Source organism: Triticum dicoccoides, chromosome 2B (assembly GCF_002162155.2).
Source record: "Triticum dicoccoides isolate Atlit2015 ecotype Zavitan chromosome 2B, WEW_v2.0, whole genome shotgun sequence".
Classification (NCBI taxonomy): Eukaryota; Viridiplantae; Streptophyta; class Magnoliopsida; order Poales; family Poaceae; genus Triticum; species Triticum dicoccoides.
Window position 1 is genome coordinate 481,994,752 of NC_041383.1, and position 15,767 is coordinate 482,010,518.

General features: G+C 38.9%; 1 protein-coding gene and 1 long non-coding RNA gene across 2 annotated transcripts; both read left to right on the forward strand.

Moving 5' to 3' along the window:
- Positions 1–5,098: 5,098 nt before the first annotated feature.
- LOC119367858 (replication factor A protein 1-like) lies at positions 5,099–6,155 on the forward strand. The gene is made up of 5 exons (XM_037633251.1): positions 5,099–5,363; positions 5,444–5,546; positions 5,627–5,742; positions 5,807–5,885; positions 5,982–6,155. Exons 1-5 carry the CDS (start codon positions 5,318–5,320, stop codon positions 6,145–6,147), a joined length of 510 nt encoding a protein of 169 aa, XP_037489148.1. The 5' UTR covers positions 5,099–5,317; the 3' UTR covers positions 6,148–6,155.
- A 135-nt stretch (positions 6,156–6,290) lies between these two features.
- LOC119367859 lies at positions 6,291–7,551 on the forward strand. Its single transcript, XR_005176455.1, has 3 exons — positions 6,291–6,438; positions 6,517–6,943; positions 7,020–7,551. It is a non-coding gene; the product is annotated as an uncharacterized LOC119367859 (long non-coding RNA).
- Positions 7,552–15,767: the final 8,216 nt, after the last annotated feature.

Sequence of the window (15,767 nt, forward strand, 5' to 3'; positions counted from 1 at the left end):
TGTTGTTTGACTTTTTAGTCAAACTTCGTGTGATCCTTGTGGCTGTGTTGATGATACTTTTTATGTTCCGCGTTATGAACATCTGAGCTTTCATGTTCAACTTTTTTATTTTTGCTTTTTCCATGAACACTTCTGGTACTTTTGGGCACTGCTTTTTCTGAGTTTTTTTCAGATCTACTATTTTCATTTTCTTCATCTTTTGAGTCTGATAATACAACGGATCTTCGCCTCCTTTTCTGATGTACTATACTTCCATTGCTTTTATCTTCTGGCTCCTCTTTCACAGGGACCAACTCACATATGTTTTTGCTAAGTTCACACTTGTTGATTCATACCTGCAAAAATCACATAAATGGAGGATTAAGAGATGAATTTATGTAAATAAAAGTTTGTACGGTGAAGTAGTCAATCACCTTTTTAACTGGCTCATTCATTTTCTTTGTTTCTTGTTTTAACATGTTGTCCACTTCACCATCCATCAAATCCTGTTGAGCACAATGGATCAAGAATTGTAAATGCCTGCTTCAATAGTTCCATATAAAAGAGTATAACACTTGGTGTTTAAATAGATTTGATAGTTTAATAGAACATTACCTCTTCAGCTTTATCCTCTAAGTATCACTTCTCAAGCTTCTCATCAGGCACAAATATTTTCTTCACTGCATAGTTCTGCATGCCTAGAGTGAGGTTCTTATTGTTGAGTCTGAATCGAGAGATAAGTCTTCGTCCACATAATTCTTGTATAATCTTTGGGACGTCTTCAGATTTTCCATCTAAGGAATCCAACAGGAATGAGACTGATGTATTGAGCATTCTTTCAGCCTCTTCATCAAATAAAGTGCAACTTGTAGTAGCACTATGATCACTAATTTGAAGCCGAATACGATACCTAGAATCACATTTCGTTAGTGTAACGCAAATGTGATAGTAAATAATGGTGGTCAAATCAAGAGACTATGCTTACCTTGGTGTTAAACCTTCTGGATACGTATCACAATTCTTGCAACAATAATTATGTGATTCTTTCATAGCAATTCTGTTGCAAACATCACATGAAATGTACCACCATTGAATATTTTCTTTTAACCGATCAATTGTAGCTATTTTTGTGAACACAAAGTCCTGATAGTTGATGAAGAAAATATAGCTCTTTAGATAATATGCAGTCACTCATACAAATATGTCAAATATATCTGTAGGTATTGGAGGCTTCTATAATATCGTATCTTAGAAGAGTTCTGATTCATTACCTCATCTGTTGGGTTGTCATGCCTAATTTCAGTAAGTTCTTTTAAGGTTATCCTTCTGTAAAACATTTGATCTTCTAGTGTCCCTTGAGTACTTTTATCTATATCCATCGTTTTTGGTAAAGTTTCTTCGGTGGAGTGGCTACAAATAAAATTTAGTAAATGAAGATATATTATGAACTTCTATATGACCAGAACCTACAAATTGTGCTTAATACCTGCCACGAAGTTCCCAGGTCTCAGGTATATCAAGATTGGTATATAATCTTGTGGTGCTAGTTGACTTTAGGCACAAACTTATTTAATGAACAATAAATCTGTTAGATTTATTATTTTGGTATGAAAAAAGACATGTATACATATTCAACTTACCATTGAATTTTTGCACCATTGTTGAGGTAACAATAATAATTGTTTGATTGCCAATTACATCCTCACTTAAATGATGAGCTAATCTTCCCCATAATGATACTCTGATTCTATCGCCCCTCAATAATTCATTCCAAAGAAATTAATGACAATAATAATAATATAAGTGGAAGAAAACAGTCTCTACCCTTAGTGAAAAGTTGACGCATGGATATACACTTACTCTGGCATTAGAATTTCAATCTCATGTATATCTGAAGGTGTTTTCTTCTTTGTTATCCTTGATTCTATTGGCTTAATCTTGGTAAGTAACCCAATGACATCTGCAAATTAGAAGATTAAAGATTTAAAAAATTAGAAAGTTATTCATTTGTAGTCTTTTAATACAAATACTAACAAATGACTTCAAATTTATATTGACCACTTGGAAGTAAGAATATGACTATCAACATACCTGAGCATTGTTTGTCTTTTTCTAGCCGTTCCTGTAGGGTATCTTTGCTAGCAAACTCAAAGTAGTAATCTGGAAAATTATCTGATGAACCTTCCATCTCCTTTAATTTTGTATTGTATGAAAAAATACATTTAATTTCATTGCTGACTGGCCGATATTTTGTCGAATCTACAACTTTAAAATTGCTAACAACATATATAGAACCCTAGTTGATCTTTGCTCTGTAAGTGTCAATTAGATTCTTTCAGATAATAGCATGAACTGTATGGCCCTTCAAAATTTAATGAAAGAAAAATATTAGTAATAATTTTAACAATAAAACAATCCCATTGTTAATTATGTGAAGAAAATACCTGCTCATCCATCAAGATCATATCGATGCTCATAAGTTCATCAGTCGAATGATTGATCGAGTCCCACATTCTCATTACTTTGGCTTTATTATTCCATGTTTGCCCCCTTGTGGTTAACTCACTCAACTTCGTGTACGCCATAGAGATTTTGCCTTCAAAATAGTTTTAAAAGAAGTGGTTCATATGATATAATGCAATAATGAAATTTGGTTAGAAATAAGTGTTCTCACTAATGGTTAATGAAAAGGAAACCATGGTGTTCATAAGGAGGTTGCAAAGACATGCAGGGATGGGAAGACGTAAATATACCTCAAGATTTAAGCTATATATTACCCAAAGTTGATGTTTCTGTCGTTTCTTCTTCCGTCCTTCGATTTGCTGGGCGTCCTGTCGTATGTCGCCCCTTCAATTTGTGTTGCGTGAACTTGCTGGTGTAACCAATCGTTCTTGGCGTGTGTTGATATGTTGTTGTGTTGATCTCCCTTCAATCTTGGTAAACGTGGTGTTGGGTGTTCTGGCGTCTGCTAATCCGTGGGTGTTCTGGGGTGTTTGCCCCAACCTTTATATTAGTCCAAAGGAGTTTGAATTGTGTACGGATAACTGTTCGTTGTAAATTATTCTGTGCAATAGTATACGACCGTGTCCTTGTGCCTAGCCTAATATCAATCTGTTTCAGAGTCCTTCACATGCAAGAGTGTACATTTGTGTGCACTTGCCTAATATTACATGCAATAGTATACGATCCATTTCAGTTTCCTTCACGTGCAATAGTATGAGTCCGTTTTCCTTCATGTGCAATAGTATGCGTCCGTGTGCACTTGCCTAAGATCAATCTGGTTTAGATCTTAACCGTCCGTACATCTTATCTTTTACAGCGTTAAATCACCACTATCTATTTTCCATCATTTTAAGTATATAATAGATTGCGATCACGATGAACAAGATGCACAGGATAGAACTTCTGGTGAAATTCCAACTTCAATTGTTTATAATTTCAAGATCTCGTATCATCACATAGCCTATACCATGTCAATGCATCTCCCTTCAAAGATAAAGGGAAGACCTTCTTTTTGACAACATCATTGGGAATACCTGCAAGATTAAATAATCCACAAACTTCATCCACAAAGATAAGGTGTAAATCGAGATGCAATGTTCCATCTCCTGCAAAGGGATTAGCTAGCAGTTTCTTTATCATACCCGAAGGAATCTCAAAGTAAATATTTTTAGTAGGTTCAGTAGGTTGAGGAGCAACTCTTTGCTCTTCTGGTCGGGGTGAAGATACCCCGAACAAGCCCCTCAAAGGATTAGTTTCCATAGTAACAAGTGACAAAAAAATTAGCACACTATATAAATGTTTTCTTACAAGTTCCACTCACCGAAAGCGCTACGCTCCCCGGCGACGGTGCCAGAAAAGAGTCTTGATGACCCACAAGTATAGGGGATCTATCATAGTCTTTTCGATAAGTAAAAGTGTCAAATCCAACGAGGAGCAGAAGGAAATGACAAGCGGTTTTCAGTAAGGTTTTCTCTGCAAGCACTGAAATTGTAGGTAAAAGATAGTTTTGTAATAAGATAAATTGTAACGAGTAACAAGCAATGAAAGTAAATAAAGTACAACAAGATGGCCCAATCCTTTTTTAGCAAAGGACAAGCCTGGACAATCTATTATTTAATTAAAACGATAAGCAAACAAGCCACCACGTGCGTCCACATAGATTAAATTATCTTGATCCTTGATTTTATGTATTGACGGCTGAGATTAAAATATGAAAGCGTTACGTAAGAATATAATACGTGTACATATAGCAGAACATGCCACGTTGAAGTACTGCACATAGGTTCCAAAAAAATATAGTAGAAAAAGAACTTCCCATCGATGGATCAATGATAAGCGAAAAAAATATTACTCTAACCTAAACAAATAAGGAGTCTATTATTAACAAAAAAGGACAACCACCTCACGTGAGGAAACTTTCAGATCAGGAACAAATACATGCAAATAAAACAAGTCTGATTTGCACACGGTGCATAAGTCTGATTTGCACATGGTGTTGGCATCTGATTTGCTGCCGGTCTCAGTCACCACAATCCAAGACACCTCAAAGTATATAAATAAGTACACACGGACGCACAAGTACCCACCAAACAATTACCCAACGACCACGATGACTTGAACACATCACACGCGACTCAACGTCCAGACGAAAAAGCCACCTCCAGCCGCTTCACTCGACGCCCTACATAGTCACGCGAAAGCACGCTCAACGCCCGACGAAGTGACGCCTGCTCCAATCTAAGTCGAAAGAATTGACGCCAAAGCAAATCTAGCCTGAATCATCAGATTTGGTAATTGTTATTTCACAAGCTTACTTTTGATGGATAGAATCTTCATAAATACTATATCAATTGATAAATTGTTCCCTGTTAGTTTTGAAGATATAATAATATGGCATACAAGAAGTTGAGCGACTTAACTACAAGGGGACAGAATTGGAATATTCAAGTGAAAGTAATGAGAATGTGGGATTCAGTGAATCCTACGACCGATGAGCTTATTAGCCTAGATATGATACTAATGGATGAGCAGGTCTGCTTTCTAATATATGAAATTAGAATTTTTCTGTCGGATGAAGCAACTTACTGACCCTATTTGATTCTTTTAACAGGGTGAAACAATCCATGCTACTATCTGGAAGAATCTTATAGACACTTTTAGATCAAAGATCAATGAAAAGTCTATTTATGCATTCAGCAATTTTAAGGTCGTGGAATCCACAAAATATAGGCCAGTGAGCAACGAAATTAAAATATATTTTGCATACAATACAAAGGTAAAGGAAATAAAAGGATCTTCGGAAGTTTTCCCGGAATATGGCTTCGAGTTTGCTACCATGGACACACTAGAAGAAAGGGCGGAAAAAGATACACAATGCTCAGGTATGTTTATGGATGTAATTACGACATCCAAATAATGGATATTTCTAATTTTTATAACACTATAATCTCCAAATATGCAGATGTCATTGGACTACTAACTCAAATGAAGCCAGTGGAGACAAGAATAACAAAAAGGAACCCACAACCTTCATATATCCGCGATATTGAAATCCTAATGCCTGAGTAAGTGCATATGCATGTCTCAAATTTAACTAAACCTCCCCCATGTGGTTAGCACTAACTTTTTAGATTATTTTCTTTAGGGGTGATAAAATCAGAATCACGTTGTGGGGAAAGTTTTCTTATTTTTTGACCGAGGATGTAATCGGCAGCCAAACTGACCTTATTATCACATCAACGATGGTGCAGAGATTCAATGGTAAGTGCATAAATCTTACATGCTATTCTTATCATTTACAAATTCTAATTGAATGATTAAATAGGTTTGTGCCTAAAGTCAACGAGTGCCACAATGATATATATAGATCTGGATATACCAGAAACACAAGAACTTCTTGATAGGTATGAAACACCACCGATTTATATTTTTTTGACTCATAATTACTAAGTCAGGTTGATTAAAGGTTGTATATTCTTATTTACTTCATACATGTGTAGGAACTCAGCCGAAGAAACCTTACCAAAGATGGGCAGTATAGATAGAAGTAATCAAGGAACACTAGAAGAACAAATGTTTTATAGGAGGAGAACATTAGAAGAACTTACTACAATGAGGCGGGGAAACCAGCCAGACCAGGTAACGCATCAAAATTCCAATAAATGATATCATCAATCTCCGTGATATGCGATAAGACCTGCATGGACAATTCATTTAATATTAGTTACAATGAAACCATATTGTGCTTATATATGCCTCTTAATCCCACACCCCACCCAAATGCTAATGTTTTTTTTAGGATTTTGTGTTCACCGTCATAGCTACAGTGGATCGTTTGCAAGAAAATATTCAATGGTGGTACATGTCATGTGATAAGTGCCACAAATTAGCTACCAAGGAAACCGACAATTATTATTGCAAGAGTTGTGGTATATATCCAGAAAAGGTCACACCACGGTAAGCATATTATATTACTAAAATATTATAAAAATGTTATATTATATTTACTCTCCATTAACATGAATCATGTGTTAGGTACCGTGTTCGACTCCAAATTAGTGACCATACATCTACTACAAGTTGCACTTTATTTGATGAGGAGGTTGCAAGATTGCTTAATACATCTGCATCTAATCCGCTGGACACACAGGATGGGAAATCGGAAGAAGCGCCAAAGATTATTCAACAATTATGTGGAAAAAGACTCATATTTGGATTCAAGCTCAATGATAATAATCTCACATTTGGCACACAAAACTATGTCGTAAAAAGAACATTTGTGCCTGATGATAGGCTTGAGATGCTCTATTTGGACAATAAAGCTGAGGAGGTAAAACTGCATTAACTTTTTACCATTTTCAGAATTCCTTAACTAATTCATCTTATATATGTTTCACATGAATTGATGGATGATGAGGTGGACACTGTGTTAATGAATAAGCAAAACATGCCAGATAGAAAGGTGATTGTTTTTTTAACAATGTACACACTTCAGATTTTAGAGATGTGTCTAATTTTCAAAATGTTTATCTTTGCAGTCACAGAATAATAAAGTTTCATCTGGCAAACTTTCATGTGAACTGGTGCCTGTGAAAGAGGAGCCACATGACAGCAATGGGACTGCATTAAATAAAGATAAGCGTCAAGAGAAAATACCATCGTCATCACGTGAGCTCCGCAGTGGCACTAAAAGGATACTGAGATCTGTTGTAATATCAGATGAGTCAGAAGATGAATGCACTGAGACGAATATGCCTGAAAAAAAGGAAAAAGGTGTTTGCGGGAACAAGAAACATGTTAAAGAAAAAGCCAAAACTACAGTGCTTGAAGATGAAGATGAAGTACCGAAATCAAAGGCCAGCAGAAAAAGGATGTGATCCAGATAATTAGTGGATCAGTAGCTTATGAAATAAATAGTGCGACAGTCTATTTGTATCGACCAAGATAAGTAATAGTATTTGACTGACATCAACCATGATAAGAAGGATACTTATTAGATTCAGGGTGTGGACGTTACCAATGTTCTTAGTTTAAAATAGATTGATAACTTTCTTCATGTAGTTTCCTTTATGCACATGCTATTTTAGGAAAATCTTTACGAGGCCAACGCAATAGACAGGAACATACTACAAGACCAGACTTTCACACATTATGATTTACTTCACAATTTGAAGAAACTATACTTTAGCAAACCTATATAACACCAGCACAATAGAAAGGAACATACTTTGCTTCATCAGTAACTTAATAGCATGACTGGATATAAGCAAATCAATGGCGTCTTGCTGGCATAAGTGAGCTACTCAACAAACCTATAACAAAATTTATATCCAAGGTGACAGATTAGCACACAGAAGGCAAGGACTTTGCAGTTTAAGAAAATAATTGACACATATGAACCAACTTGCGGTTCATAAGGCCTTTATTAAGAGAAAAGGCATAATTTCTTGCAAAGAAAAAATTAAAAATACATGGAGTACAATACTGCCATGGATAAAGTACAAGAAATAATTTTCAGTTGACACTTACAGTTAGTAGTAGCCTGACTGCAAGAACAATGAGTTAGTATTGGCCTGACAACAAGAACAACGAGGAGGCCAGCATCTCATGGTTGTCAGCTGCTATTTGTATTCTTTCGATGTCAGATCTAATAACTCACTCAGCAGTTGACTCGGTGATTTCCCTCGCAGCCTCCTCCACTGGGCCAAACTACAACACCTGTGCCATAGACCTCTAGTCGTAAGCCAAGAAGAGGTCACCAGCTTGGCCAAATCTTGAGAACGCACTACCAGACTCAACGAGGTTGTCGAGGATCCACATCATCGAGAATGCGACGAACGCATCCATGCACCCTGCTCAACGGCAAACTGCGCCAGTACCTACACGAAAAGAAATAGGAAGGAATGAATCAGCCATAATGGTTTGGGAATCAATTTGGTGATGGCAAGCGGCCTCCATTTCTTTTTTTCCCATTAAGGACGAAGGAAAAAAGGAACTATGTTTTTCCCCTCTGCTAGAAACTAAGGAGAGGTGTACATTCAGGAAAAAAATTGGTAAATGAAATTACGATGAACATTATGCAAAGCAAGAGGCGAATGGGAGAGCACAAGGTGATTCATACCTGTCAGCATGTCCGCACCCTAAGACGACAGGAACGACACACAGAAGATGGGCCCTGAACCCAACGACACAACCATATGTCTCAGCGGCAATGAACTACATAGGTAAAAGTGAGATGCCGCATCGCTGGTGGGAGACGCCAGATCCGCAGCGCATGTCCTGGCCTCGGCAAAAAATGGCCACAAAGATTACCTCCTCCAAGATTTGGCCATGGATGGGCAAGCAAATCAAACTGCTACAATAGCTACACTTGCGAATTGGTAGAGCATCTCCCCATGGACGGGCAGGGTACTCAGATTTGGAGCAGCAGCTTCAATTTCTTTTTCCCCTTGCGATTTGGTACAACATCGCCCCATGGACGGGTAGGGCACTCAGATTTGGTGCAGAATCACCCATGGAAGGGACGCCTCAGTTTCTTTCAACTACCCTTCAAAGGCAAAGAAGAAATGTGCGCATTCTTTTCCTCTAGCACAACTAAGAAGGAGCAGCGTACATCCCTTAAAAAAAGACGTTACACGGTGGGATGGGAAGCACGTTACCCGGTTTGTTTTTTAAATGATGAAAGACATGTTACATAGTTTTGACAAAATAGACTGAGACGGGTAAAAAATAAAGATGTAACTTCATATTTCGTTTCTGATACGATTGGGTCCATTTGCTTCATAAATTCATAAAAAATAAAACGATCATTACCATATATTTTTACAAGAAATAAAAAATAAATGGACTAAAGATCAAACATATAACAGATACATAATTTAAAAAACAACGCATATGTAAAGCTAAATAAAATACATGAGAACCTTCAAAAAAACAATACTCATCCATTCACTTTTATAAGTCGTTTCAAACAAGTGAAATTGAGCTGTTTTGCATAATGTGTGAAACAATCTACAAAGACTTATAAAAGTGAACAGAGGGAGTAATTTAAATGTTACGTGAATGTCACAAGAAAAAATAAACATGTTTTACAAAAACTATAGGCAGATCATTTATCAAAAATATAAAATAGATCAAATCTACATTACATTGCCAACACCATTCACAATTTTCTATTTCTTCATCAATCTAATTAGTATTAGTTAACAGGTGTACCATCAACTAAAAGTAAGGTGCGTGTCAATAACTACAGGGCTCTCATCACATATGACCTTATGCCAATAAAATAAAACCAAACCGGACTGATTAGTTATTTTCCGTGATAAAGCTCAAATCACCCTATTAAGTGTGCATGTCGTATCTCAAGGAAGCAAGATGATTGTCATAATAAACATATCTATTTTCGGGGATGATAATAGTTATTTAAAATGCACCAAATGGTGTAGTTTCCTAAGAAAATAAGACTGGCATATGTCATCTTGTTATGTTAAATACTTTTAAATAAACAAACTAAAAATGGGAAAACAACAAATATTAAAAAACAAAAAATAATAATATTAAAACTTTATAAAAACATTAAACAAGTGTTTAAAACAAGAAAAATACAGAATATATAAAAATTAATCTAGCCGCGCAAATGTGCTGGTACACCCGCTAGTTTCTTATAATGAGAAAAGAGCTCCCGAGGACACATGGGAATTATCGTCAAGCTAGTTTTCATCATGCTCATATGATTCACGTTCGGCACTTTGATAATTTGATATGTGGGTGGACCGGTGCTTGGGTACTGCCCTTACTTGGACAAGCATCCCACTTGTGATTAACCCCTATTGCAAGCATCCACAACTACAAAAGAAGTATTAAGGTAAACCTAACCACAACATTAGACATATGGATCGAAATCATCCCCTTACAAAGCAACGCATAAACTAGGGGTTTAAGCTTCTGTCACTCTAGCAACCCATCATCTACTTATTAGTTCCCAATGCCTTCCTCGAGGCCCAAATAATGGTGAAGTGTCATGTAGTCGACGTTCACATAACACCACTAGAGGAAAGACAACATACATCTCATCAAAATATCGAACGAATACTAAATTCACATGACTACTAATAGCAAGACATCACCCATGTCCTCAGGAACAAACGTAACTACTCACAAAGCATATTCATGTTCATAATCAGAGGACTAATATGCATTAAGGATCTGAACATATGATCTTCCACCAAGTAAACCAATTAGCACCAACTACAAGAGTAATCAACACTACTAGCAACCCACAAGTACCAATTTGTGGTTTTGATACAAGATTGGATACAAGAGATGAACTAGGGTTTTGAGAGGAGATGGTGCTGGTGAAGATGTTGATGGAGATTAACCCCCTCCCGATGAGAGGATCGTTGGTGATGACGATGGTGATGATTTCCCCCTCCCGGAGGGAAGTTTCCCCGGCACAACAGCTCTGCCGAAGCTCTAGATTGGTTCCGCCAAGGTTCCGCTTCGTGGCGGCGAAATTTTGTCCCGTAAGCTTGCCTCTAATTTTTTTTCCATGGTAAAAGCCTTCATATAGTAGAAGATGGACACCAGAGGGCCAATTGGGGGCCCAGGAGACAGGGGGCGCGCCCAGTAGGGGTGGGGGCGCCGCCCACCCTCCTGGCCTGGATGTGGGGCCCCTCTAGTAGTTTCTTCGCTCAATAATTCTTATTAATTCCAAAAGTAACTTCCATGGAGTTTCAGGATTTTTCGAGCTGTGCCGAATAGGTTTCCAATATTTGCTCCTTTTCCAGCCATAATTCCAGCTGTTGGCATTCCCCCTCTTAATGGTAAACCTTGTGAAATAAGAGAGAATAGCCATAAGTATTGATATATAATGTGTAATAACATCCCATAATGCAATAAATATTGATATAAAAGCATGATGCAAAATGGACATATCAGTCCTCCACCTCCAAGGAGATGCACTGACGTTCCCCTCGTCTTTCGTTCTACCTCCATTCCCACACCGCCATCTTCACCTGCACCACCGGAAGAGCATCATCATCACTGTTTCCTCGGATGAAGCTGCGGCCTAATCGGCACCACCAAAGAGGTTGTACACTAATCGCCGCATTTTCTTATTGATTCGATCTCACGGTGCTGCCGGCGCTCGGTCCCGAGCCAACAAGGCGCGGCTCCATCCACGGCAGCGTCGCCGGCCACTTCCTACATGGTGTCGCTCCCTCGGCAGTGACGTCCACATCAATAGGAGCTGCTGCTGCTTTAGCTCTCGCTCGAGCTGCTACTCTGCCCTTGCTCTCGGTCCCCTGCCTGGTCTGCTCTTGCTATTGCTCTTGCTCGCGCTGCTGCTCTCGCTCTTGTTGTTGCTTGCGATGCTGCTCCGATTTAGCTACACTTCAGTCGACTGAATCGACTTTTGGGTCAATCAATTTTCAGGGGGTGGGGGGCTCGCCGGAGTTAAGGAAGAACCAACCGTAGCGGGGAGGGGGGCTCATTGGAGAGGTACCCCACTATCTATCTTAGGGTTCAGGGTGGGGGCGATGTTCGCCGGCGGTGGTGGGGCGGTGGCGTGGGGATTGCCCGAGAAAAATATCGGCATGAGGGGCCCTAGAGGGATGGCCAGGGCAGCGGCGGACCGGTGGTGGGGAGTGTTTCCGGGGCGGGCGGGGTGGCGCACCGCTGGCCGCAGGCGGCGGGGGCGGCTGTTTGGCTGGTGGGGGCTAGCGGCTCAGGGAGGTGGAGATTGAAGATGAACTGCAGGCCCTTGATTTCGTATCCAATGGCTGCAAAATCAACTGACCAAAGATGAAAAAGTTAGTCGACTGATGTGTAGCCTCACCTCTAGTGCGTTCAGTTTCAACAGTAAAATTCAGTTTCAACAGCAAAATTCAGTTTCGACAGTTAAGTTCAGTTTCGACAGTTAAATTCAGTTTCGACAGTTAAGTTCAGAGATGAGCGACTGATGTATTTTACATTTAGCACTTTGTGGTTATGTATTTTACGTCATCTATTGGAGATGCTATTGGAATTCCACTCAGGTTAACATTGTCTCTCTTGTCCTGCTTCTGCCTCGGCGTCGTACAACTCACGGGAGTTGCTCCAACGCCGAAACCCTCCATCACAGCGGAGCAGTACCTAGGGCTCCATCTCCAGACGCCTAAGATCTTCTTCCCCTCCTCCAACATCCAAGTAAGCCGAAGCATCCTCACCGGCCAACCCAATCACGCTGAGATCGACATGGCTTCGCCAAAGAGGTTGGACACGTGTTGCATCTATTTTGTACTCTACATGTTATATATATTGTCCACTGAGCACACGTAGTAACGGGATATACGATTATTTTATACTACTATATGAAAAGCAGTGAGGTATCAGGCAACTTAGCTATCCGTGATGGACTCTCTTCAACGCCATCATTATTTAACTATGCGCGTTTGAGTTGTGCATTTGTCGATGCCCCTGGGAGTTGAGCTAGTAGGGCAGTGGCCTGGGTCCAAAGTAATAGAAGTAGCACAAAAACATTTTTTTAGTGTAGGCTTTTCCTTGCTTAAGCCTGCCTACTAGAATCGCCAGTGCTTGAAAGGAAAAGTGAATGAAAAACATATGAATTGGAAAGTTTCCTATGGTAATACTATTCATGAATTTGTTTCAAAGGAATGGAGCAAAGGAAAACTATAGGATTTGTTCCTTTAGTGTCTCCTTAAAGAAAAAACGTAGGAATTTTAATTTTCACTTGTCCTCCTTTTCAAATTCCTATTCATGAAGCACAAGACTAAGAGATAGTAGCATAATAGCATTATAACCGTACATTTTCTTGTGATTTGACTTAATCTCACCATGCTTCTTTGCATCCTGTGATCTTCCAATTCTTGTGAATCAAACACCCAGATTGGCAGAAATCCTGTGTTTTTAAATTATCTGTTTTGCACGTGCATTGCTATCCTATTCATGTCTATTTCCTATCCCTGCATTGTTGGAGTCCTCCAATTCAAACGAGCCCTTACAGAATTACTTCTCTTACAGATAGTTGTCAAAGAAAACCTTGCGTGGTTTGTCCTGGTCCTGCTGCGCTGTCGTCCACCCCAGCTTAGCTGCTCCAATGACAGAAGGGTCCAGCACAGCAGGGATCCGACCTCCATACTGTCTTTCACCGCCTCAGATCTTCTTCCCCACTGTCAGCAGCCATGAAAACTACATTACCATCATCAACCGAGAAGATGACCTCGAGGACTACATGGGTCCGCGAGAGAGGTCACACTCTTTCGTGTCTGCTTACGTTATGCATCACTTAATATTACGTGCTACTTTATCGTCCTCTCACCGATTAGACTCTGAGTCAGCTCCAAACTAATGGTCAAACTTGAGTTTTTAAATGGTTGTGGGGTACGTATCGGGGCCGCAATCAATAGTATCTATCTACTATCTGGTTAATCTCCGGTGTCTACTAAGTTTCATGTCGGGTGGGAAACAAACAGTAAAGAAGCCATTATCTGTATTTTTAACTGAAGCCATCATCTGCCTGCTATTATTGGTTTTGGGTCTATCCACAGGTTGCTACCATCACTCTGGATTTCTGCATGCACTCCTTACATAATCTCACTATGTTTTATTCCTATGCATGACAATTATTGTAAACAATGGAACTGAACATGTAGAGCAAAAGAGATGAGCCTTGCGTGGCAATAAAATTTCATGCAGACGTCGATCCATGGTAGGCGCAAAGGCAGCCCCCCTCCACCCATTTCGGATTGTAATCGAGAGGAATATATCTGTTCTGAGGGGGATTCAGAAGGAGAAGACCACTCCTATTTACTCCCCTGAGGTCTTTGCTCTAACTTGGCATGCTGATGTTGGTTATATCATGCATATGGTGCCTTGCATTGCTTACTTTATACATCAAATATGTCATCTGCTTAGTTTAGACATCCTTTGTGCGAATGCCATCTGTTTAGTTTATTCATCATTTATGTGAATTATGCAACGCCATCTTGTTTAGCCAGACATCATATAAGTGAATTTTGCAATGCCATCCTGCTTAGCCAGTCATCTTATATGTAAATTATATCAGGCCATCCTTTATTTTCGTTACGTATTAAATTTGTCAACAATGTTAGTACGTTCAACTGCTCTTTGTGTGCATCAGCCATTTGACACGGTGATGGAAAATTCTGGAGTGAAAACAAAGTCTTCAAATTAGACTATGCGATCTGACGAAGCGCATATGTCACTGGTTACGGATAGCTCCTCAGAGGAGGATTCAGAGATAGATGACCAGTCCTATCCCCCCCCCCGAGGTGTATGCTCTAACTTGGCAAGGTTATGTTGCTCATATCATGCATATGGTGTCTTGCATTGCTGTGTCATTTGATTAGTTTAGACATGCTTTGTGTGAATGCCACCTGTTCAGTATCTAATTACCATATATGTGAATTATGCATTGCTATCTTGTTGCAAGACATTATATATGTGAATTATGCAATGTTATCTTGTTGCAAAGGCATTATATATGTGAATTATGCAATGCCATGATGTTCAGCCAATCATCATGTATGTGAATTATATCATGCTATCATTTTTTTATATTATGTGTTCCATTTGTCGATAATGTTTGTATATTCAACTACTCTTCCTGTGCATCAGCCATTTGAAGCGGTGATGGAAGTATCTGGAGTGAACACAAGGTATTCAGAGCAGACAATGCTACCTGCTGAAGCAGACATCTTGCTGGTTACAGAGAGCTCCTCAGAGGAGGATTCAGAGACTGATGACCAGTCCTATTTCCCCCCTGAGGTCTATGCTCAAACTTGGCAGGGTTATATTACCCATGTCATGCATGTTGTCTTGCATGCTTAGTTTTTACATCATATATGGATTGTCATCTGCTTACTTGCTTACTATATAAATCATATATTTTAATTATATCATGCCATCATGTTTACATAGTACATACACATCATCTATCTGAATTATGGCATGGCAACCCATTTAATAAAGACATCATATAGTTATATCATCTCATCCTGTTTAGTGTTTACAGTCATCATATTTTCAATTATGGCATTCTATCCGTGAATGTATGTGAATTATGGCATGCCAACCTATTTAATAAACACATTATATAGTTATATCATGTCATCCTGTTTACATAGTCATCATATTTTGAACTATGTATTTATATCTTTTTTAGTTAGCCATCATAATGTGAAATTGTGTCATGATATCCTGTTTAGTTAGCCATCATATATGTGAAATTGTGTCATGCTATCCTATTTGGTTAGACAACATAAATG